General features: G+C 37.5%; 1 protein-coding gene across 4 annotated transcripts in view; it reads left to right on the top strand.

The window, feature by feature from the left end:
- The window catches only part of RARS2 (arginyl-tRNA synthetase 2, mitochondrial), a 59,380-nt gene that overhangs the window by 5,597 nt on the left and 28,017 nt on the right, over positions 1-25,766 (top strand). For all 4 annotated transcript variants that reach the window (XM_034991334.1, XM_034991332.1, XM_034991335.1 and 1 more), the window contains exons 2-6: positions 10,336-10,409; positions 14,663-14,765; positions 16,324-16,407; positions 21,683-21,780; positions 24,962-25,017. In XM_034991334.1, the coding sequence (XP_034847225.1) occupies positions 10,336-10,409; positions 14,663-14,765; positions 16,324-16,407; positions 21,683-21,780; positions 24,962-25,017 (415 nt within the window). The remainder of the gene's footprint in view (positions 1-10,335; positions 10,410-14,662; positions 14,766-16,323; positions 16,408-21,682; positions 21,781-24,961; positions 25,018-25,766) is intronic.

Raw genomic sequence — 25,766 nt, 5'->3', positions numbered from 1 at the left:
ATTTACGTAACATGCTACAAGAGGTACACTGCTAACAGTTATGAACAGAAGACTGTTCCTTGACTGCTGCTGAGTTCTATTAGACTTCAGGTGTGGCTTCAAAGAGCAATTAAATTTGATGACCAGTTGTCATCTAGTCCAAGCTGAAATATTTATGTAGGGAAGATACTCGTCCACATTCAGGTGAACAACAGGACTGACTGAATGAATGGTCTAGGTGCATACTTCGCTTCTAACCTGTTCTCACAGGCCCACCAGCATCCACTTCTGCTTAAAACTACAAGTTCTTCAGGGCGCCTGGGTGGCTTAGTCGTTAAGCGTCTGCCTTCGGCTCGGGTCATGATCCCAGGGTCCTGGGATCGAGCCCCGCATCGGGCTCCCTGCTCGCGGAAAGCCTGCTTCTTCCTCTCCCACTCCCCCTGCTTGTGTTCCCTCTCTCGCTGTGTCTCTCTCTGTCAAATAAATAAAATATTTAAAAAAAAAACAAAAACTACAAGTTCTTCAAGAGCTGTGCTAAATTTCTTTCATTATAGATACTTGGTAATAACTTGCCTTCCAAGTCTTTTAGAAAGTTCTCTTCTGAACTGTAAAGTTTCAGTTGCTGCCAGTTTGAGTCTGAGTTAATCCAGACCTGTACCTGAAGAACGTCTCTACAAATGTGGGAGTGTTTGTGCATTGGCTCTTGGTGGCAAATGTGCACAACTGACCTGGTTATATCAGAGTCAGAAGTAAGAAATAATCAGGGATAATAGTTTAAGTAATTTAAGATCTGGAAGAGTGAATGATAACATTTTAAGAATTTTAAGACTAGTGGCCTATAGACTGTTAATATGGGTAAAAATGCAGAGCTAGGGGAGCCTGGGTGGCTCAGTTGATTAAGTGTCTGCCTTTGGATCAGGTCATGATCTCAGGGTTCTGCGATTGCAACATGTGTTGGGTTCCCTGCTCTGCGGGGAGTCTGCTTCCTCCTTTCCCTCTGCTCCCCACCTCCCGCTCCCCCCCCACTCATATTCTCTCTCTCAAATAGGTAAAATCTTTACAAAAAAATGCAGAGCTAATTTTCATACGAAATACCAGTTCTGCTGCCTGTATGTCTGATTGCTAAAACATAAGGATCTCTTTTTCATTAGCAAAATGAGGGTTTTTTTTTAAAGATTTTATTTACTTGACCAAGAGAGCACAAGCAGGGGGAGCAGCAGAGGGAGAGGGAGCAGCAGACTCCCCCGCTGAGCAGGAAGCCTGATGTGGGACACAATCCCAGCATCCTGAGATCATGACCTCAGCCGAAGGCAGACACTTAACCAGCTGGCTCCTGCAAAATTCAATTTTTTATGAAATTACCAGAGATTTTGATCTTGAACCTGGCAGGTTTAACTCCTAACTGAATTTAGAACCTGTCTAGAACCAGAACGATAGGATATTTTTTTGGCTTTGTGTTCAGTAATTGGGTACTTGGGGAAGGAATTGTGTGTGCCTAATGGAAAAGGAATGGTTGAGAACCATTAACCTGGTTAATTATTGTGCTTTCTCCTATTGAGTACCCTGGAAGTCAAAGAGTCTATAGGATCTCTGATGTTCTATTGCCAGATCTAAGGTTTATAATTGTATCTGGTACATTGTAGGCACTGAATACATATTAGCCATTTTTATATTACACATTAGAAATTGATCTTGGGTTCCCAAACCAGATCTGGCTTATGTGGATTTTCATTTTTGATACTCTCTTAAATGTTCCCTTCTTTCAACCTGATTTCCTCCTTATTCATTTGTGTTAGTTTGTCAAGGAATAGGTTTAATATTTTGTGGATTTTATTTCTCTTAAAATTTTGAGCTTTATTGTTGTAGTCTTATTTTATCTTAATTGAATAATTTTTAGCCTGTTTTATTCTGTAAAACTTTTTTCTTTCCTCAATCTAAGGTCTCAAGTAGAAAGTTATCAATAGGCCCATGTTTTATTGGTGAGAGTCCTAGGTGAAGCCCAATGCCAGGAGAAACTTTATCTGAAGGGGAAAGAAGAAATCCTATAGTTAAGGAAACTCGTAGGCCACATTCTCATCAGAGAAAGCACTAAATCCAAGCTGAGAGACAGTTAAAGAAAATCTTATTATTTCCAGAATGATTCCAGACCTATGAGAATCTAGGTGAATTAAAAACCATGCTCTCTGACATTCGACCACTTGACAGTGGTTCTTAATTTTTCTTTTTTTGAGCCCCACCCACCCCATTCCTAGAATTAAAAACACTAACTAGCTGGGGCCCTGATTGGTAACATGAGAGACAGCTGGTGTCTTCCTAAGCAGCCGTTCTCAAGCCTGGTTTATAGACTGGAATCACCTGAGAAGCATTAAAAAATACCAAAGCCCAGGCCCATTGGTCTGGGGTGAGGTAGGGGCTTTGATGTTCCTCCAGGCTTGATAACCACTAACTGAGAATGACCAGGAGACAGAAAGGTATAGCGCAGGAATCAACCAGAGAACTTTTTAACATCCTGTTGCCCAGTCACACCAGATTATTTGCATGTGGGAACCAGTGTGCAACAAAATGTGGCAACCACAGGTATAATGATTAAGAACATTAACCGTGGAAGACATACGGGTTTAAATCCAGCCTTTCCTTTGATAGGTATGTAAGTTCTCTGTGCCTCTTCTGTAAAATCTGGAAAATTAATTAGTTACCTTTTAGTCTTGTCATTAGAGTTCAGTAAATTAATGCATAGTGTTTAGAATTGTATATAGTGTTTAGGATTGTGTTTGGTACACTATACATTCAGTAAATGTTAATCGTTGTTACATTATGTCCTCAGATTTCTGAAGTCAGGGTATTTTGAACCCCCTTTTCACCCCACTACAATCCCAGAGGCTTTATGAAGGGGACCTAATTATTATCCATTATCCTAGGTGAATGTTTTAACCCCACGCGAAGTTAGATAACCAGAAAGCTACATATCTGAATCATATGGCTTAATTTCTAATAGGAATCTTTTTAACATTACTTTTATAAAGTTGTGCTTTGGTAAAGAAAAAATATTTCTCATTTTTGAAAAAATAACTGGCCACTGTAAAGAATTAAACAATACAAAAAGGTAAAAGAAAAAAAAAACAACTCCCCCATAAATAATCATTATTAACATTGGTTGACCTTTATTTTAGATAATATTTCTTTGCTGATATACAGGCAGAATAAAAGGAATACTAGATAGATAATGCCTTTTTACAAAAATTGGGCTATATCATAATGAGTTTTTATTTTGAAGTGGTTTTGTTGGGTTTTTTTTTTGTTTTTTGTTTTTAAGTTTTATGATAGCAAATGTCCAACTACTGGGGTGCCTGGGTGGCTCAGCCAGCTAAGTGTCTGCTTTCGGCTCAGGTCATGATCTCAGGGTCCTGGGATTAAGCCCGGCGTTGGGCTCCCTGCTCAGTGGAGAGTTGGCTTCTCCCTCTCCCTGTGCCCCTCCCCTCTGCTCCTTTTCTCTCTCAAATAAAATCATTTAAAAAAAAAAGTCCAGCTACGAAATGTATATTAGTATTGATTATCCATGTACCCCATGACCAAAATGCTGTTTTAAATTAAAAATATTAAAGTTTTGCTTGAGTTTAAAGAAATTAAAATGTAATTCAAAAATTATTGCTATATTTCTGAAATGGTCCTCTATGAAATAAGACTTTGAAAAACATTACAAATTTTTTTTAAGATTTTACTTATTTGAGAGCGTGAAAGAGCGAGCGCACGCACATGCGTGAGGAAGAGCCCACAAGCGGGGGGAGGGGCAGAAGGAGAGGGAGAAGCAGACTCCCCAGTGAGCAAGGAGCCCAATGCAGGCCTCAATCCCAGGACCCTGGGATCATGACCTGAGCCAAAGGCAGACGCTTAATCGACTGAGCCACCCAGGCGCCTCGAAAAACATTACAATTTGAAGTCTTTTTAAAAACTTGTGATATTTCAGGGGCGCCTGGGTGGCTCAGTTGGTTAGGCCATCTGCCTTGGGCTTAGGTCATGATCTCGTGGTCCTGGTGATGTAGTTTTGGAATATAGGTGAGGTTTAGTGGGGTGAGGCCCAGAGCCAAAAACCAAGAAAGATTCTTCAAATGTCTTTGGTGCAAAATGGTGGTTTTATTAAACCATGGGGACAGGACTGGTGGGCAGAAAGAGCTGCTGCACGAGGGTCTTGAGGAGTGGCTGATTATACTCAGGAGTTGGGGGAAGTAAGGAAAAAGGGAGGTTTTCAAAACAACTTTCACATGCTAACGAGTACCAACCTATAAGATACCAGAGGCCTTGCCATTGTCACGTTAAGGTTGTTTTCCCCTTGCAAGGTATTAACATTAAGATAGGTGGGAGATTCCTGGAAGAATGGCGTGTCCCACCCAGGAGTTGGGGGTGGGGGGAGGTTGCAGCCTTCTGCTCCCTCATTACTGGGATGGGCCTCATGTTGGGCTCCCTGCTCAGCAGGGAGTCTTCTTCACCCTCTCCCTCTGTACCACCCCCAACTGCACCCACATGCGCTTTCACTCTCTCAAATAAATAAAATCTTTTAAAAAAATTGATATTTCGAATTTAGATAGTATCATCCCTTGCCATTAGACGTGAGGGCATTTTTGTAGTTGGTGTAACTTTGCTCTACATTTCCTAATTTGGGTACCTTTCTCAAAGTGTGTAACACTGTTTATTAACCATATCTGCACAACTTGTTTCCTAAGCATTTTTTTTTTCTGAGATTTATTTATTTTTAGAGAGAGCGACAGAGGGGGAGGGTGTGGGGAGGACAGGGAGAGTGAAAAGAATCTCAAGCAGACACCCCGCTGAGCGGAGAGCCCGCGACCATAAGATCATGACCTGAGCTGAAACTCAAGGACTTAGACACGCAACCGACTGCGCCACCCAGGCGCCCCTACTATGCATTTTATATTGAATTGGGTAAGATGCTTACCACCAGTCCTGTTCCTAAGGTATGGCTTAATTGGCTGGATTTCTTTATAAGCAGATTTTTCAGAAGGGCTCATAGTACTTTTTTTAAACTTTTTTTTTTGTAATTTTTTATTTTATTTTATTTATTTGACAAAGAGAGAGAGATATCACAAGTAGTCAGAGCAACAGGGAGAGGGAGAAGCAGGGTCCCCGCCGAGCAGAGAGCCAGTAGCAGGGCTCGATCCCAGGACCCTGGGATCATGACCCTAACCGAAGGCAGACGCTCAATGGACTGAGCCACCTAGGCGCCCCTAACTTGTGTGTTTTTTTAAGGAATTTTGACTTCTCAGATAAACTAACCCTAGAAGTATCAAAAGGAGGTTTAAATCATTAGAAAATTAGCATGTTTATGGGGCACGTGGGTGACTCAGTTGATTAAGTGTCGACCTCTTGGTTTCGGCTCAGTTCATGATCTCATGGGTCCTGGGATCAGCCTCATATGGGTCGCTCTGCTCAGCGGGGAGTCGGCTTCAGCTTCTCTCCCTCTGCCCCTCCCCCCCGTGTATGTGCGCGCGCTCTCCCTCTTTAAAATTTTTTTTAAAAAATTCACATGCATGTTTAGAAGTAATATCAAAAATCTTCATTTTAGAAATAAGGCAGGGCGCCTGGGTGGCTCAGTTGGTTAAGCGACTGCCTTCGGCTCAGGTCATGATCCTGGAGTCCCTGGATCGAGTCCCGCAGCGGGCTCCCTGCTCGGCGGGGAGTCTGCTTCTCCCTCTGACCCTCCCCCCTCTCATGTGCTCTCTCGCATTCTCTCTCTCACAAATAAATAAATAAAATCTTTAAAAAAAAAAAAAAAAAGAAAGAAGGCAGTAACACCAGATTATTTAGTTCTGGATTTGAATTTTCCAAATATGGATACTACAGATGCAAATGCATACAACGATCCAGTGTTACTTTAAAATTTATTAATTTTCATATGTTGGCAATTCAGATTAAAAAACAGTTGAGCAGGTGAAACAAACATATCGGTTTACAACTTGAAAAATCTAGTCCTATATAATATCATTGCTAAATTATTTACTTTAACCAGATGGTGATCTTTGTGGTTAGGTAATATGGCTGCAAAGTAAAGTGCATTTATTTCATCCCTGGAGTTTTCTTGATTGGGTGCTTTATTTTTGAAATTTCATGACTTAAGCAGGATGTATCTCAGTGTAGAATGTTCCAAATTATATTTTCCTGACATAGTAGTTTATTTTGATCTGTAGGTTCAGTTTTTCTTAACAAAATATTCAATCATGGAGAAAAGTATAGTTATTATGTATCCATCACCCACTTAAAAAATAAACTATTACTATTAAAATCTCCTAGGTACCCATCCCTGGCTGCAAACTCTTTCCTCCCATGTGAGGTTTTGTATTATTTTATCTGTGCATGTCACTTACTATCTATGACTGTATCCCTAAATAGTATTCTTTTACAAGTTAATAAAATATATGTAAGTGGTAGTCAAAGTGTAATCATCCTTCTGCAACTTGGGTTTTTTGTTTCTTAGCCTCAATTTTTTTAAAAAGACATATCCATAATGACGCATGGAGATCTAGTTCTTTCCTTTTCCTGTTGGGTGTCATTGTAGCAATATACCACAATTTAAATTTGGTTCCTTATTTCGGGGAAATTTTCCCTTTTATTGACTATTACGCCCTCCCATCACCTTGGTCACACTTCTGGTTCTAGCTGCCACTTGTGTGACCAGTTTCACATGTGCTTCCAATCACTTACTGCTAATAGCACCTTATCTAGTCTAAAAGCCTGCTGGTTCCAGCCTATACTCCGCTCAGATGAGGCAGTTAACACCCTCAAAGACAGCTGTCAATCTATGGGGAATGGAAGCTCCTGCTTCCTATTTTTGAATAGACCATTTTGGTAGACCTTGTGTGTGCTTCTTAGAAGGTACCATGGCAGTTAAGCCCCCATTGCCTATAGCAGTAACCTTGACAGCACAATCTTAACTTTCCTCCTTCCTTCCCACGCTTCTCAGTCTGTCACTTAAGCCCCCAGGAATAACCTCCCAAATAAACTACCTGCATAAAGTTCTTTTCTCAGGCCTTGCTTTTGGGGGAGCCAAGATCTATGAATACTTTTTATTTTTCCTGGGTTTTGCTGCTTCGTCTCTATACCTTCTGACGAGAGACCAAGAAGCCCTGCGCTACACAAGACTGCCCATTCTGCTTCAGAACATTTTGCATCTTTCCTTGGCTATCACTTTTGAAGAGTGTTTGAGTTTAGTCTCTTCAGTCGTTATGGTATATGCTGCTGGAGAACCACTGTATCTACCTGTCTGCTTGCTTCTTTCCTGCTCTTCCTTTTTTGTTTTAGGGACACCAGTTATCCTAAGGTTGGATTATCTTGTACCCAATTTTATTTATCTTTCTCTGATTGCTTTCAATTTATGTTTTTTAAAATCTTTGTTCTCTGATTATCGTAGGCCTCTGTGTCATTTTCAATTATGAATGTTCCTTTGTGTTTCTTAATTCTATAATAAAAAATGTATCAATTTGTCTATTTAATTTTTAGACTCCCTTTTATCTCTTTTTCTGTCTTTCAGTTCTTACTGCATTCACAAATCTTGAAGCACTTTTGATGAATGTCTTTGTACTCATTTGGTTATATTTTTCTAGACGAGTTCTTTGATCTTCTGTCCTTCCCTCTCCTCTCTCCCCCACTTTGTTTGCCTACTCGTTTTGCCTATTTTTCATCTTGCTCATGCTTGACCTTTCTGCCCACACTTTCTGTTTGTTCCTGCATTGTGTGACTTCACTCTCCATGTGAGATTTGTTCTTGGCTCACATTGCTTTTGTGATTGCGAAAACATAAACTCTAGGGCTTTTCCACTCTTCTGTCTCTCTGGTAGGTTCTGGTGACCTGTATACATTACTCCTGAACTCTGACCTGGCATATTAAATTTTTGCTTGGCTAGCTCTGGTATTTTTTCACCTTCCTATAAAAGCTCCTCCTCTGATTCTTCCTGCCCATACAAAACCAAATCAAGATCTCCATTTAATTGGGGAAAGTGTTGTGTTTCCATTGGAGAGAACTTTAGTGCGCTGCCCTAGAATTTTCACTTGTGAAAAGTACTGGAATTCACTTCTCTGTTTTACTCCTTCTCTCCCACAGCTCTGTAGCATCTCCCTCCAGTCATAGATGAAGAAAAATAATGGGATTCATTTTTTTCTCTCCAGCGTGGGGATTGATGAGAATTGTTAATTCAAGTTAGGAGACTTGCCAAACAGGGCTGCTCCATTCCTCTTCAGAAGCTGCTGTTTGTCTCCTTGGCTATCCCTTTTGAAGTTTCTGACTTTGGACTGTGCCTATCCTCTATATTTGTTGCTGGAGAACCAACCAATCTGCCTATTTATTACCTACCTTCCTTTCTTTCTCCTCTCCATTCTTTCTTCCACCCCTTTCATTTTAATTTGATAATGGGTGGGAGGTGGGAGATTATGTAAAGAAGCCTTCATTCCACTACTTAATCCCAGAGTCTTTTTAGGTTTTTTAATTTGTTTTGTTTTTAATTATGGGAAAATATATACAACATAAAATTTACCATTTTAACTATTTTTAAATGTGCAGTTCAATGGCATTAAGTCCATTAACATTGCTATGCAACCATCACTACCAACCCTATCCAGAACTCTTCATTTGTAAAGCTGAAACTCTGTGCTCATTGTTAACAGTGACTCTCCATTTCTCCTTTTGTCTCAGTCTCTTTATTTTGGTTTTCTAATTTACATTATATAAAAATGTTTCTGTGCCTTTGGAAAACTACTATTGAAGATATTTTCTATTTTGGTATTTAAATCTTTGTGAATATAATCTCCGTCTTAGAATTTACTTTTAGGAAAAGTTCGTTGCCAGGCAGCACTGTATTATATATATAGATTCCTTTTTGTACCTTGGTTGCCAAAAAGCACAGTAACTATCTTTACCTTAGGTTTTCTGGTATGATTTTACACCTCCATTTTATTTTTATGTGTTAATTCCCCTCAGAGCCTTTTTTGGAGCAAATGAGTTATAATAAAATAAATAAGCAATTTTTTAAAGATTTTATTTACTTATTTGACAGAGAGAGACACAGTGAGAGAGGGAACACAAGCAGGGGGAGTGGGAGAGAGAGAAGCAGGCTTTCCCGCTGAGTAGGGAGCCCAATGTGGGGCTCGATCCCAAGACCCTGGGACCTGAGCTGAAGGCAGACACTTAATGACTGAGCCACCCAGGCGCCCCAAGAAATAAGCAATTCTCTTAAAGATTTTATTTATTTGAGATTAAGGGGGCGAAGGGGGGGAGGGGTGGCAGAGGGAGAGGGAGAAGCAGACTCCCCTGCCGAGCAGGAACCCAGGGATCATGACCTGAGCCAAAGGCAGGCGTTTAACCTAAATATGCAACTTTTAAGTAGTTTTTAGTTTATATTGGAAACAGAATTTTTTTGTGTGTTGTTCATTTGAATGTAAACATTTTATTACTGAAGTTCAAAACTTATTTGTCAGCTAAAAAGCTTTAAAAATGTAACTAAGTTTCATTTTGTTTTCCAGCAGACTTTAGTTATATTTAAGATAGGCAGAAAATCTTAGTGGTTATGGTAAGTTTGGGAGACATTATGTCCAAAATAAAATCTTAATTTTTAAAGGAAGAAGATAATATTATTAGCATCATGTGACACATTTTTCTTAATCCTTATAAGAACCCTAGTTTAACAGGGTTAATCCCCATTTTTCATATGTGACTCATAGCTAGTAAAAGTGGAACTGGAAATTTGAATCCTTTTTTTTTTTTTTTAAGAGAAATTATGATAGAACCTGTATTGTTGGTGTACCTAGATTGACAAGACCATTTTGTAGTATAAACATGAACTGTTATAGCCTTTATTCTATAAATGCATTGGAAATGTTTATCCACTTCTAGGGAAATGGCCTAAGGAAATAACTGTTTTGTAGGGGCTTTAAGTAATGTAGTTCTCAAAGACTAGAATTAAAAAAAAACAAAAGAACAAAAAACTGTACTCTGAGATTTAAATTTAAAAATCAACATATACTGTGGGGCACCTGCGTGGCTCAGTTGCTTGGACATCTGACTCTTGGTTTCGGCTCAGGTCATGATCTCAGGGTCATGAGATCGAGCCCCGAATGGAGCTCCACACCAAGCTTGGAGCCTGCTTAAGATTCTCTCTCATAGTTGGGTTTTCCAGAATGTCAAGTAAAGAAAATCATACATTATATAGCCTTTTGAGTTGGGTTTTTGTCACTTAGCATAGTGCATTTGAGGCTCATTTAAGTTAAATATCTGAATATTCTTTTTATTGATGAGTAGTATTCCACTGAATCTGGTACAGATTATTAACAATCTTGCTCTGTTTTGTTTATTATTTAGCTTTCCAGAGTGTTGGATCTTCCACCAGAAAACTTGATCAAGTCAATATCTGCAGTTCCAATTTCCAGGAATGAGTTAAGTATTTGTAACAACTTAAAATGTTGCTGACTTTGTCAATATGCAAAAAATTGTTGTTCTTCAATTTACAGAATAGACCTTAAAATTAACTATAAAATATATTGTAACCTATTACTCCCATTCACTTAAATAATGAAATTAAAATCTGTGTTTTACCTACTCTGATATGGCACATTAAATTAGTACTCTTATGTTGTTTGATGTTTATGCTGTTAATGACAATTATGGCAAAGTCTTTAAGAAAAATTAGGAACAAGGTCAAAATTTAATTCTGTGACAGCAAATAAAAGGACTAAGATTGCAACTGGAATTTCAGGGTTTTTGAAGGGATTTTAGAGATGATACACCTATCTGATGCTTGAATACTATAGTACTATATTTACCTGCTAGGTTTTTTGGTGGTTTGGGGGTTTTTGTTTGATTCCATTTGAGGACTGCTAGTGATAGATAACTATTGGTTACATATAACCCTTAGTTGCTTTCTTGGATACAGGAAGGTATCTCTTTGTGACGATGGTCCTTGATACTTCTTTACCATTTGGCTAGAAAAACTTCAGTACTTGGATAAAACGCCCTCTCAGTCAGTCCATTAATAATGACAAGAAATGAGCTACATAGTAGGCATTTAAGCCCCAAGTTTTGGAAAGATATAATTATCAGTACCATTATGTCCTAATATTTTGTCTCCTTAACTTTGTCAGGATTTTAAGAGAGGGTAGGATGAATATTATTGTTCCCAGAATAGACAAAGAGGTAAATGGAAGAGGAAGAGAAAGTCTACATGCTACATGTGGCCTTGTTGAAAGAAAGCATCTTTAAAGTGGCCTGCTGCAACCTACTTTACATTGAGTTCTAAGAACAAAGGCAACCACAGACCAAGGGGATCTCATAATTACACATCAATTAATGTAATATTCCAAGCCAGTTACCTGTTTCATAAAATCTGTAAGTGACATTTTGCATAATAATGAAAATGTCTGCTTTTATTTTATATTTCAGAGGCCTTTAATAAGCTGAACATTCTTGGCCCATCTTTTTTCTTCAGATTTTATTTGACAGAGAAAAGCATAGATAGGCAGAGGGAGAGGAAAAAGCAGGCTCTCTACTTAGCAGGGAGCCCAATGTGGGGCTGAATCCCAGGACCCTGGGATCATGACCTGAGCTGAAGGCAGCCACTTAACCAACTGAGCCACCCAGGCGCCCCTTGGCCCATCTTTTGAAAAAGATTTTCTTTACCTGCCTGGAGCTCCTTTGGCAGTTCTACTTTAATGATACCATACTTCACTATACTTTTGGCTTATAGAGAATAAATATTAGGGAGGATCTCAAAATTTTTCTAGGCTACAAGTCTAAAATTCTGCATATTAAATTGATTTAAAATAAAAAGAATCTCTACTGTTGTGCCATAATAAACTCAGACATCCTTTACAGTACAAAAACAAAGCCTAACTGTTCTGTATTTCTCACTTTATTCTAAAATGCTGTTAAGCGCCAGGAGAATTTTTTGTTGTTAATATGGTTTATTTAATGTCCTATGAATCAATTTATTCAGGCCTCCTAATTTTCTTGATTATATTATCAACTATGCTGGAATTCCTGTTTAATACTGATCATACATAGTAGACAGGATTAATGACTTTGTTACCAGCCAGTAATACTCAAGTCTGTGGCTTTCACTCTAACACCACAACAACTCCTCAGAAGTAGTGGAAAAGTAGCTATTGCTTTTTAAACTTTTTTTTTCTAATAAACAATATGAAAGTAGATGGAATAGTTTATGGAACCCCTATGTGCCATCACTCACTGTCATTGGCACACAGCAGTTGTGTTTCGTCTGTACCCCACCCACTTTCCTTCTTCACAATGGATTATTTTGATAGCTAAATTAATTTTTCTATCACAAAAGCAAAACCTAATCTTAAGGAAATTCAGGAAAATATAGAAAATAAGGAAAAACATCCCTAATATGTTTAGCAAGTAGATGTACTTTTCATATTTCTCTTTGATTGTGTCTTACAGCTTTTAAAAAATAGCTATGGGGCACCTGGGTGTCTCAGTCGGCTGAGTGTCCCACTCTTGATTTCAGCTCAGGTCCTGATCTCTGGACCCTGAGATCAGGCCCCATGTTGGGCTCCAGGCTGTGTGGAGTCTGCTTGTGATTCTCTTTCTCCCTCTCCTCCACCCTTCCCCCCTGGTCATGTGCGCACTCTCTCTCTCTAAAAAAAAATAATAATAAATAAAAAAACATAGCTATAAAACTACTGTATGTATGATTTTTGAACCCTTTTCCCCTTGGCATCTTTCTTTTTTGGTAAATAGCGCTTTTAACAATGGCTAAATAATACTCTAATGCTCCTCTTTTGATGGACATTTAGATTGCTTTGTTCTGACTTTTTACATAATTTACATTCAACAATTACCTCTTTAAACAGACAAAGCAAAAGTTCCTTGTAGATATGTAACTAAAACCTCCCAAAAGAGAAAACTGGGAAGTAGGTCAAGTCTGGTTGATCTACCCCCATCTCCCTGAAGCATTTATTTTTGGGGGCCTTCCTTGCTGGCAAATAACCCTTCATATAATTTCAGAATTCATGTTTGAAATACTCCTAGTTTAATAAATTGGTGTTAATTATTGTTAATAGACTAAATGGGTGATTTTTATTTGTCCTTCTACCACTGAACAAATTGGAAGTACTAGTGATTCTGTTAAGATAAAATTTTTTAATTGAAATGCATTCGTTTATTATTCATGTCTTAGAATAAAATTTCAGATAACTATAGAAAACCATGTGACCTCCTTGTGTTTCCTGGATGTTTGAGAGCCATCCTGTAGGTTTATGGTCATTTTGCACCTCGTATAAAGTATCCTAGCTGTTTGTCAAAAATTTAATCTTTGGTATATTCAAATCTATATAATTTCAATTAATTTTGTTATTGCTCTTACTACTTTTAATTTTTTAAAAGTGTGTTCGTGTCTTGTTCTCACTTTGTTAAACTAATTTCTTCAGTTTCCCACATTATTGGCACAAGTACTGGGCTAAACCATCAGTCCTTTGGTAAGAATAAATACATTCAAACCTTACATAAATTTCCACAATTAAAGTTAATCTTTAAAAAATTAATTGTGTAAAAATTGAATTGTCATGTCCCCAGGGCTCAAGACTCAGGACTGTTTAACATTTTTATTTAACATCAGAACTAGGATTAGTATTATTTAACCAAGACTTAATTTCTCAGCAACACTGTGAAGTTAGGTACCATTATCATCCCCGTTTTACTAAGGTACAGGAGAGGTTAAGCAAAATATTCAAGATCACAGAGACACTGATTAATAGATGTACGTAGGTCTGCAGTTACAGCTCAAATGTCAGTAGATGAGTTTGAGTTGTTAAGCATAATCCACACTAGACTGTGGATAATGTAGTAAGGCTCAAGAAAAGTTTTTTATTTTTTTTAATATATAGATATTTTTGAGAGAAAACATACCAGTTGGGGTGGCAGGGGTGAGGGAGGGCACAGAGGGAGAGGGAGAGGAGAATCCCAAGCAGGCTCCATGCTCGCATGGAGCCAACATGGGGCTTAATCCCAGAACACTGAGATCATGACCGGAACCAAAATCAAGAGTCGGACACCCAGCTGGCTGAGCCACCCATGTGCCCCAAGGCTCAAGAAAACTCTTAATGGTCTTTGTTGACTAGGAAGTTTAATGTGATGTGAAACAGATATCACAGGATATTTTAGGCATATCCCTGAATTTCAAGATTGATAAGAATGAAGTCATTTGTACCCCCTCTAAAATATGTCCTTTTGTGTCAGTGACAATGGATTAGACAAGACAGTGGTTTAATCCACATATTCTGCCCATAAAGCCTCATTCTCTAGTTCCCTATTAAATGTCAGAAGATGTTCCAGGGTGGGTAATTATGTAGATGTTTGTACATCAATTAAAATTTTTATTACTAAAAAAAAAAATTTTTTTTATTACACTTTGAACTACCTATCTCATAGAGATATTGTAAAGTTACAATTAGGTAATAGAAGAGGAAGAACTTTATAAAATAAAGTTCTAAATAAATACGAGTTGATATTTCTAATTTCTTTGCTTTATATTTTGAAAGCAAAACCTTTTCCTTCTGATAAAATTGTATCGATGTGGAGAACCCATAGTGGTTAGTCTTTTTTGTTGTCGTTACACTAGTAATGTTTTTAAGGTACAATAGCTTTTTCCTCTTTCAATTTCTGTCTTTAGAGAAGTAGCTGATTTTCAGCTCTGTGTGAATTCTCTATTGGAAAACAGCAATGACCATTCAAGACCAGATGTTCAAGTTCAAGCCACAAGACTGGCAGAGAAGGTACTTCAGCACTGTTACCTTTTTTTAGACATTGTAACAAACTTAATATTTTAAAGAAGAAAAAACTCTGCAGGCTGTCTCAGGCATAATAATGAATTTTTTTTTTTTTTTTTTTTTGACAGAGAGAGACACAGCGAGAGAGGGAACATAAGCAGGGGGGAGTGGGAGAGGGAGAAGCGGGCTTCCCGCTGAGGGGAGAGCCTGATGCGGGGCTCTATCCCAGGACTCTGGGATCATGACCTGAGCCGAAGGCAGACGCTTAACGACTGAGCCACCCAGGTGCCCCATAATAATGAATTTAACAGTGGTTTTTTTGTTGTTGTTGTTCAAGGCACCTTGGAAAATACAATTTAAATTCATTTTAGCCATGTGCTATAAGGTTAAGATGATTTTTCAAATTAGTTATAAGGCATTCCTCTTGAGCTGACATTGTTCAATTTTTTGATTAACTACTTACAGGAGGACTGATGTGTTAATTAAATTTACAGATTGAAGCTGGATGGACTGCTGAATTTAAGAGAACAAGCTTGATAAATTAGCAGTGGGTTGCAATTTTTAAAATGAGTTTCTGAGAAGATGAGCGTTAAAATATGAGAAAAATGGTTAGATGTAAATGGAATCATGATTGCAGAGAAGTAGCTAGATGATTTAATAAACCTCTTTCATTTCTAATTTGTCTGATGGGTTTGGTGTCTAAAATGGAGTTGAAAGGTTTGTAGAGAATGACCAAATCTAAATTGTTAGTGTAATACCATAAAAAACAGGGTTTTTAAAGTAAGATTATTACATGTGACACACAGGCTTCTGGGCACACTGAAGGATTGGAACAATGAAAGCCACTATCATAGAAAAAGATGTGTAAAGAATGAGGATAATCAAAGAGATTTGTTGGCTGAGTAAATATTTATTTGATCAGAAAATCAACCCAGATTTTTATTAGGAAGTACCCCAGGAGTAGAATTTTTCTAATTACAGTAGTTAGCCTCTCTCTTTCCCCCATCTCCTGTGAGTTCTCAAAAATAAAGACTAGTGACTCGTCATTGACCACAGGTATCTCTTCAGGTTTCATGGGTATATCAGGTGCTTAGAAATCTAGTTGGTTAAAATTTTAAGGTATATTCACTGAAGACCAAGTATTTAAAGGATTTCCATTTTATCTGTGGGTACAAGTGCTGCAGCGTGGGCCCGGCAGAATGGCCTGTCCTGTGGCTCTTGTGCAAGGTGGGTGAGCTATCAAAGAGTTCACTGCATGTCAGGGCACGTAAGGTGGAGGTGAAGTGCTGCTGGCTTCCTTCCATGTTAGATAGAGAATTTGAAGTGAGGGAATGGGAAAGAGGGAGAGATTCTGAATATAGAATAGTGTTCGAGGCTGGAAAAGAAGGAAACTTGTCGGAGTGATAGAATTGAACAGATTGGCTAAGGCCCATGTCCAGATATAATGACTAAGAGATACGAAGCACCTGCTGCCTTCGGACTCCAATTTGATAGTATTAGAACGACAAATCTCATTACACCTGTTTTATACTTATTTTACTTGATTTTTTTTTTATCTTTTCAGCTAAAATGTGATAGAGTGGTGAGTGAAATCAGCACTGGTCGAGGGACTATAAATTTCAAAATTAACAGAGAACTATTAACAAAGGTAAGAATGGGATATGTTCCAGCTATGCACCTTTACTCACTCTGATTTAGCTACAGTGATTTACCCTCAGTTCCTAAACTTTGCCTCCTCTTGCCTCAAAACCATACACATTCTGATTCCCCTTCCTGCAGAGCCACCCCAAGTTAACTCCTGCTTACCCTTCAGTTCTTGATATTTCCTGGGTTGTGCCTTTCTGCCTCCTTCGTTTATATGCTCTACCAGCAGTGGGTATCTCTCCTTCGCAGAAATTATCATAGTTACTATTTTACATTCTTTTTATTTGATTAGTGCCTCTTGCCCTTTAAACTCTAATTTCCATTAGGGCTTATAGCATCTGTTTTTCTCGCTATTGGATCCCCACTTCCTAGCACAGTGCCTGGCATGCAGTAGGTGTAAGATAACTATTATTGAATGAATTAATGGACTCTGTATTGAATACACAAAAAGTACTGCTGGTTTTGGCTCTCTGATAGCCTGTAATCTGTTGGAAGCATGAGATTTATACAGAAGAAACCATAAAATAGCTTATTCTTTTAATAAAACAAGTATTAAAACAAAAAAGTGGATTGATACAATAAGCATAAGAAAGATCAGAAAACTCAGGATGGCCTGGAGGAGTTGGGGAAATGACATAAAGGAATTGGGTCTCATGTAAGATTGTGGAGGACAGGTAATCCTGGATAGGCAGTGGTATGAGATCTTTTGTTGAGAGTTTCATCTCAATTGAAATTTAAAATTTATCATAATGCATGCTTTAGGGTTTTTTTTTTTTTTTTAAGAAATATATACTGGTATTAAGTTGGTCAGGCTTAGTAATGCTACAGTCTTGAATTGAAAATTACTATAAAACCAAAATTTCTGGGGCGCCTGGGTGGTTCAGTTGTTAAGTGTCTGCCTTCGGCTCAGGTCATGATCCCAGAGTCCTGGGATCAAGCCCCGCATCGGGATTCCTGCTTCACAGGAATCCTGCTTCTCCCTCTCCGACTCCCCCGCTTGTGTTCCCTCTCTCACTGTCTCGAGAACTGTTTCTCTCGCTGTCAAAAAATAAAATCTTTAAAAAAAAATTTTTTTTTTCGAATATAATTTCTCACCAAGATTATACAGTTTATAGTCATTTGCCCATCTGCCCTTTAAGTCTTCCAAAGGGGAGTTAGTATTAACATGCTTGCCTCTAGATCCTTGAATTTTTTTCTTTTATCTTTTTTTCCTTCTTACTTCAAGGTAAATTAATTAACCAAAATCAGTCACAAGGACAAGAAGGAAATTTGTTTTGAGCTTGTTCAAAAGTTTCTACAATCTGTTGGGCTCTTGATAACATTTCATGTTAATTTAGTAAACCAGTGAGTCTAATTTACCATTTCTAAGTTAGTATTCTTTCTTCTGATTGTGGTCTTAGTTTTTTTGTTGATGTTGTTTTGTTTTTAATATTTATTGTGGCACCTGGGTGGCTCAGTCAGTTAAGCGTCTGCCTTTGGCTCAGGTCATGATCCCAGGGTCCTGGGATCAAGTCCCATATAGGGCTCCCCGCTCAGGAGAGCCTGCTTCTCCTTCTCCTTCTCTCTCTGCCCCTCCCCCTCCCTGTGCTCCTGCACACGTGCCCTCTCTCTCAAATAAATAATGAATAAATATAAATTTTATTCCCACATGAGTGGGAATTTATATCCCACATGAGTGGGAGTAGGGGCAGAGGGAGAGGGAGAAGCAAACTCCCCGCTGAGTGGGGAGCCCAACGTGGGGCTCGATGCCAGAACCCTGAGATCATGACCTGAGCCGAAATCAGGCACTTAACCGACTGAGCCACCCAGGTGCCCCGGCAGTCTCAATTTTTATAGAAGCAGAAATGCAGCTCACCCAAGTGCCCACCAAACTCCAGTCTACTTCATAGGCAGCAGTATTTTACCTCTTATTTTCCCTGAGATGGGAAAATGTGCTGTTATGCCTTTACAGCCAGCTTAACTGAAGGAGATGTGGCTTATATATCAAGGCATGTGTGTACTTAATTTAAAATTTCAATGGCCACGAATTTTCACGATTTATTATTACAATGACAAACTATGAGATTTTCTCTGATCTAAGAATGCACACTAGCTTGCTTATTAAAAGTATTCCCAAATCCTTCTCAGTTGACAACAGAAAGAAAAGCTCTAGGGCTTTGAGGTCCAGCTACTCTTTCTCACCTGGAAATCCTCCCTTTATTGTAGCCTTGAGGGTCTGGATCTTAGTGTGATTTTTTTTTTCTTAAGACTTTATTTATTTATTTATTTATTTGACAGAGAGAGAGAGAGAGGGAACACAAGCAAGGGGAGTGGGAGAGGGAGAAGCAGGCTCCCCGTGGAGCAGGGAGCCCAACACAGGGCTCAATCCCAGGACCCTGGGATCATGACCTGAGCCGAAGGCAGACGCTTAACGACTGAGCCACCCACGCACTCCCTTAGTGTGATTTTTATTAAAGGAACAAACAGAATGCTCACAGTAGCCCTGCTCAATGTCACAGTAAACTTACATCCTAAACTAGTGAATACCCATAGTCAGAAAAAGGAGTATTAAATGTGCCTGTGTTATAAGTTACGGTTTTTTAATGATAATTCTTGTTTGCTCAAAACCTAAATTCTTCTACATCTGGCTCCATTATTTTCAGGCTTTAAACAATGGTCATTTGCATGTCTAATGAATTTTTCAGATCACATCAAGAAAAAAATTCAACCCTTTGGGACCATTATTAATACATATTTTTACATATTAAAGTCATCAGGATGGACATGTAGCCAATGACCTGTGTCCAAAACTTACTTTTCAAGCAGGAAATTATGAATTTGTCATTGCTTACACATGTACAAACTTAGCCTTGCATAAAACGTATCTGTTCACACATTGCAATTGAATTAACACTGGCAGCACCAGGAATGATTAAATGTTAGCTTAAGTTTGGATCACTAACTGCAGCAGTATAATCATGTAAATCGTCCTCAAACGTAGGAGACTAGAATGTGAAATTAAAGACAATAGGAACTGCCAAATCATTGGAACTAGATAATGAATTTTTCAAAGCTATAAGGTGGCATGACCAGTTCATACATTGTGAAGAGCTGTCACTTTGGTACCAAGCTTCCACCAGTAGCTTACAGATGACTTTTGAAGAGTAATTAGAATAATAGTTAATTCATTTAAGGAGAGAAAAAAAAATAGGAGTTTAACTAAAAAGGAAAAAGGCAAACAAAATCCTGTTCTTTAGGTGTGCCTTAAAAGTACACAATGGATAACATCATTTTTATTTAATATGTACGCATGTATTTTTTATTTGCCAAATTCAACTTTGCATGCTCTATTAAAACTTTGGGAAAAAGAGGAAAAGAGATACTAATTTAAATGGCTCTGATTCTGCTCATTATTTTGCTAACTGAGCTTATGCCAGAAGGCAATAGATGCATTCAAGTCACATGTGCCAAGTGGCTGACCACATGGAAGAAATGAATGATTAAACACTTTTCAAGTATTGGTCAAAGAACAAAGAGGTATAGTAGCTTCCTTAGAAGTCCTTATAAGAGCATCTTACAATTTAACGTACCTATTGATGAATAGATGGGCCTCTAGCTTATTTGTCTTTTGGAATATCAAGCAACTTTACTAGCTGACTGACATTCTATAGTTTAAAACTTTTGTGTTCCCACTAATTTAATAAGCTTTATGCTTATTATTTGCCAGGGACTATATTACTGAAATCTAAAGATACGTGGCATGGATTCTGCCCCCAAGGAGCTTATGATCTAAAAGAAAAGCATAAAAAATAATATCACAGTGTAATCTGTAGTGGATATGATAATGTGATGAAGGATATAATGGAGGCGTGTATAAGTTGCAGTCCAGTGTAAAGCAAGGTACACATAAGTCTTTCTTGAGGAGTGAAGAGGTAATCTTGAATTGGGCTAAAGATAAAGACTGTATCTGGGGCACCTGGCTGGCTCAGTCAGTGGTGCATGCCACTCCTGATTATCAGGGTTGTGGATTCAAGCAGGATCCAGGCAGTGGAAGAGGAGCCTGCAGAGGAAACTGAGAAGCAAAAGTCAGTAGAGCGTGATACAGTAACAGCCAAGGAGGGAGGGTGGTTGCAAGGAGAAGAGTAGTGACCAGCTAAGCTGATGTTTGAAAATACTATTTCTTCTGTGTCCTTGTGCAAATACATACTGTTCCTGAACCTTAGTTTTTGCATCTATTAAATGGGAAATGTCCATTTTTAAGATTGTGAGGCTTAAAGATAACATAAAAGCATCTGGACTTTAACCTAGCACTTTGTAGATGATTCTTAAAAGTATTGCTTTGCTCCCTCCTGCTGCTTTGTGTGCCTTTTCCATTAAGTGACCATTTTAACCAACTCTTGTGATGGTAAAATTCTTCACATCGTAAACTACGTATTTAGGACTCAGAATCCAGTTTGTGAAGCAAAACCAATACAAGAGTAAATAGCCTATCACAGTAAATTCAAACCCCTACACTAAAAAATAAATACATTTATAAATAAATGCATCACACCATAAGCAAAAAACGAAGTATGAATTCTGTGAACCATATAATAGTTCTGTGTACATTTCTAAAAATGAACCTGGAATATGTTTCGGTTCTTTCTGTGAGGTTTCCTTGTTTCTTATGTAGCCAGTAGGCGTTTGAATTACAGTTTTGTATTTGTTTCTTACCATTTCTTGTGATCCTTAGTATTACAAAAGTAGCAGCAGCGTGCAGTAGTTAACACATTAGCTATGGAGTGAAAAAGGTTTTGCTTCATGACCTAATAGTGTGACCGTGGCTAAGTTATTTAACTTCTCTGTGCTTCTCTTTCCTCATTTGTAAAAATAATACTTACCTCCTAGGGTTGTTGTGAGGGTTAAATGAGTTAATACATAGGAGATGCTCAGAACAGTGCCCGGCACATAGTACGCATTCAATAAATATTAGATGCTCCTTCTGGTTTTGGTGTTACTGTTTGCTGTGGGACTTTTGGCAGTTATTTAACCTCTCTAAAATTCAGTTTCTTTATCTGTGAAAGATCTATATCATTGGTTCCTGGATGAATGAATATATGTGATGTATAAGAAGGGCACTGAGCCCCCAGAGATATTAGTTGTGGCCATTACTGTTCTGACTACCATTAGCAACAGAAGGTGGTAGGTGCTGACAATGCTGTGAAATTCTCAGTTCTGTAAATTAGAATGTGCAAACAAAGTAATTAAGAAAATTGTAATTTTTTTCCCTGTCATTAAATTCCATGCCTTTTACTTTTCAGACAGTACTACAACAAGTAATCAACGATGGCTCAAAATATGGATTAAAAAGTGAGCTTTTCTCTGGTCTTCCCCAGAAGAAGATTGTGGTTGAATTCAGGTGAGTGCTTACTCATCTTAGGTGTTGTTTAATCAAGGTAGCTGGGCAGGTAAGTGTTTTACCATTATCATCTGGGGCCTCAGGAAATTACACATGGAAAAATAGAAAACCAGTTTATTATTTTCTTAATATTACAGTGAATTGATCACTGTGCCATGAATAAAAATTTTGGACTCCAGTAAGAAAGGTCTGATGATTATGGGTTTTTTTTAATTAAGTATTCAGTAGTTAACTTTTTTTTTAGAAGAAATAGTCCTTCCATTTTAGTAGACTCTTAAAGCCGAGGTAATGGTTACTACTATATTAAGAATTTTAAAGTGATGCGATAACCAGAGAACAAAGCCTTGTAAGTATTTCTAATGTATATTTTTTAAAATTACCAGAAAAATAGTGTGAAGTTTTAGTATGCCTCTAAATAATCCTCATAATAACTTTCTGATGTGCTGTCAGTACATCCATCTAATTTTTGAACTGTTTTTAGGTAACCAAAACAGAAAGGGAACACTTTCAGAGTATAGCTGACCAGTTGACAGCTCATGGAAAAGATCAGAGATACTGTATTTCATTGTATTTGCCTTCCTAAAAGTGAAAGAGTCTTGATGAACTGTTTTCCCACTTGGAAAGTTAGAACTTGCTATACCCTTTTGTTTTCTTAACTATATATTCCTGTGGAGAATTTAAAAAAATGGATGAGGGAATTATTCAGGTTTCCTAATTCTTTATTATAATTTATTATGGTAACAAACTTAGTTAACCTAGATAACCAGAGGCAAGAGTATGTTTTATGGATTCCACACTTACACGGTCTCTGCCACTCTTAAAAAAGACAGACTCTCTGAGATTCAGTAAACTTGTTTGTTTATGATAAGGACTGATTGGTGAGTAAACTCATGCGCCTGTGAAGTAAACAAATATTGAATAAATCTCATAATACCAGTACACCCCAATCATGATGTTTTAAGTTGAGTTTAAACATTAGTTGTATCACAGGAGAGGGACTTCATGAGGTCATCTTCACACCAGGGAGGAATTGCACTAAGGCAGTCTCTCAAAGTTGCCTGCCATTTTCCCTCAAAGAAAGTTGTGTAACAAGCTACTCTAAAATTTAATATAGGAATTGGCAAAGTTCAGCCCGTGGACAAAATCCAAGCTGCCACATGTTTTTGTAAATAAAGTTTTATTGGAACATAGGCTTGCACTTCATTTACATGTTGTCTGCAGTGGCTGCTTTCATACTACAATAGCAGCTAAGTAGAATTGAATGGGATAGTTGAGATAGAGATCAGGTGGCCTGCAAGCCAAAATATTTACTGTCTGATTCTTTAAGGAAAAGTGTGTCAACTCATGATTAGTGTCTTGAAACAACCATTTTAATGTTCATGACTCCGTAGATCACGAAATCAGGGATGGCTGAGCTCAGTGGTTCTTTGACTTGCATGTTATCATGTGTAGCTCTGGTCATCTAGGGACTGTACTGGGGCTAGAAATCAAGGTGACTCATTTATTTGGCAGCTTATCTGAAGGCTGGCCAGGCATCTGTCTCTCTCCCCAGTGTCTCTCCAGCTGGCTTATTAATTTTATTTCATAGTATTTTATTGTCATTTTTTAAAAAATCAACTTTATAGGAAACAGCATAGAGGATCATAGGGGAAGGGAGGGAAAACTGAATGGGAAGTCATCAGAGAGGGAGAAAAACCATGAGAGACTCTTAACTATAGGAAACAGGGTTGCTGGAGGGCGGGTAGGTGGGGGGGTAGGGTGGGGAGGGTGGGGTAATTGGGTGATGGGCATTAAGGAGGGCATGAGGTAATGAGCACTGGGTGTTATACACAACTGATAAATTGTTGAACACTACATCTGAGACTGATGTACTATATGTTGGCTAATTGAATTTAAATAAAAACATCTATTACCGTGAATAATTTAAATTAAATAAAATCAACTTTATTCTGCTTACTTTGGTCCTCCTTTTCTAGTTTCTTAAAGGAGAACCTTAAGTTACTGGTTGAAACCTTTCTTCTTTTCTAATACAAACATTCCATGCTGTAGATTTCTCTGCTTTAGCTCACAAATTTGCTGTTTAATTTGCTAGGGGTCACCTTGTTTGCTCTCATTTTGTCAGGGATCACAGTCCTTCACTGTCCTGTTTATAAAACTAGTGTTTCATATATTTTTCTGGTTTTATGGTTCTTTAAGGCAGAAGGGTAAATCCAATCCTTGTTAATCTGTCTTGGTGGGAAGTGGAAGATTCCTTATTTTTTAACCTATGGAAGGACATTTGCTTTCTTTCTAAATAATAATTAAATGAACATTCTTGTAGTGTCATAATTTCACAATTGTGCACATATTAATGTAGAATCAAGTATTTAAATTGTAATACCCTTTATATAAGATTTTAGAAACAGATCAAAATTAAGCTCTCATTTTACCACTTTATCCAACTGTGTTCAAGTTAATTTTTTTTTTAATATTGAGAAACTTGTGAAATTTTCAAACATACACAAAACACAACAGTATAATTAAGTCCCATATCCTTCTTACCCAGATTCAAGAGTCGTCAAGATATTGCCACATTTGCTTCATTATCCTTTTTCCTTGTTGCCTCAATTCCCTCATCTGTAAAGTAAGAGATAAAGAGTATCTTAGCTCACAACTCTTACGAGTATTAAATGGGTTAATGCATGTAAAGTGCATGAAACTGTGCCTGTCAGGTAATGTAGTCCTCTAGAAACATTTGCTATTGTTAAATTATTGATTACAACTTTTGAGAGATAATACCCATATAAACAAAATTTCTTTGGGGTCAGTAATTTTTAAGAGGATAAAGGGTTTACAACTGGTACACGAAATTTAATTCCCAATAATCTGCACTGTTTTTGTGTCAAAACAGTATCTCTGAATTTCTTCATCCTTTTTATCAATCCTTAAATGTATCTGCTTCCTAAGCGTGCCATTTCTGTGTATGGTACTACCACATGAGTGACAGGATCAATTTCACTAAGGATGATTCTTTCTGAGTTCTAATTTATCTTTGCTCTAAATTTTCTAATTTTTCATTTATCTGTGCCCTAAATTACCAAAGACCTTAATTCCCAACTGTGTTAAACTGTAGAGGCATGACCTAGTTGATTTTAGAACTCTTGTTCTTAGAATAGAAATAAACTTTTGCAATTATTTGCAGTTCACCTAACGTTGCCAAAAAATTTCACGTTGGACATTTGCGTTCTACCATCATAGGTAAGTGTCATTAGCTTCACAGAAAATACTAAATATGACTTTGGGGCAGTATTTTATAATGCATTCTAATGGTTTAATGCTTAAATAACAGTAAGACAAAAAACAAAGTTCAAATTTATATGAGCTTGATGCTAATTAAATATTACATAAAATGGGAAAAATTGTCTTAGAAGTAAAAAAAGAAATTTGTTTCAAAACAAAAAGATTAACTCAGAAACCGATTTTAACTGTTAGGTTTGTTAATAATTTTAACTTTTTAAAAATATGTATGCATATGGAAAAGTTCTGAAAGATGCAAAAATGAAAATAGTTATTTGGGAATGATAATAATCCCCCCAGGTTTTTTTGTTCATATACTTTGGTTTAAAAAAGAAATGGTATTGTATATTAATTGTATCTCAGTTAAAAAAAAGCTCAATCTCAATCATTTGAGTACTAACTGGAGCATTCAAGACTGGAAATTGAAATAAGACTGTTCTAAGAAAGATTGCTATTGTACTTGATAGTTGTAATGCTTCAGTGTATATGTATATGCTAAGATTTTCATTTGTTTAAAACGACATTATGCAGTAGCCCAATTTAAAACCTGCAGTTAGAATTGGAAGAGACTTTGAAGTTTATCTCATCCATTCTGTCTTCTGGTATGCAAATCTGTCTATTGCATGCTTGAAGGAGAATTATGTAACCTGTCATTTGAATACTTTTAAGAATTGGAGCAACCCGAAATTTGTGGCATAGATCATTATTAT

Source organism: Mirounga leonina, unplaced genomic scaffold (genome assembly GCF_011800145.1).
Source record: "Mirounga leonina isolate KUSES-001 unplaced genomic scaffold, KU_Mleo_1.0 Mir_53, whole genome shotgun sequence".
NCBI lineage: Eukaryota > Metazoa > Chordata > Mammalia > Carnivora > Phocidae > Mirounga > Mirounga leonina.
This window is presented reverse-complemented; position numbering and strand designations above follow the sequence as displayed.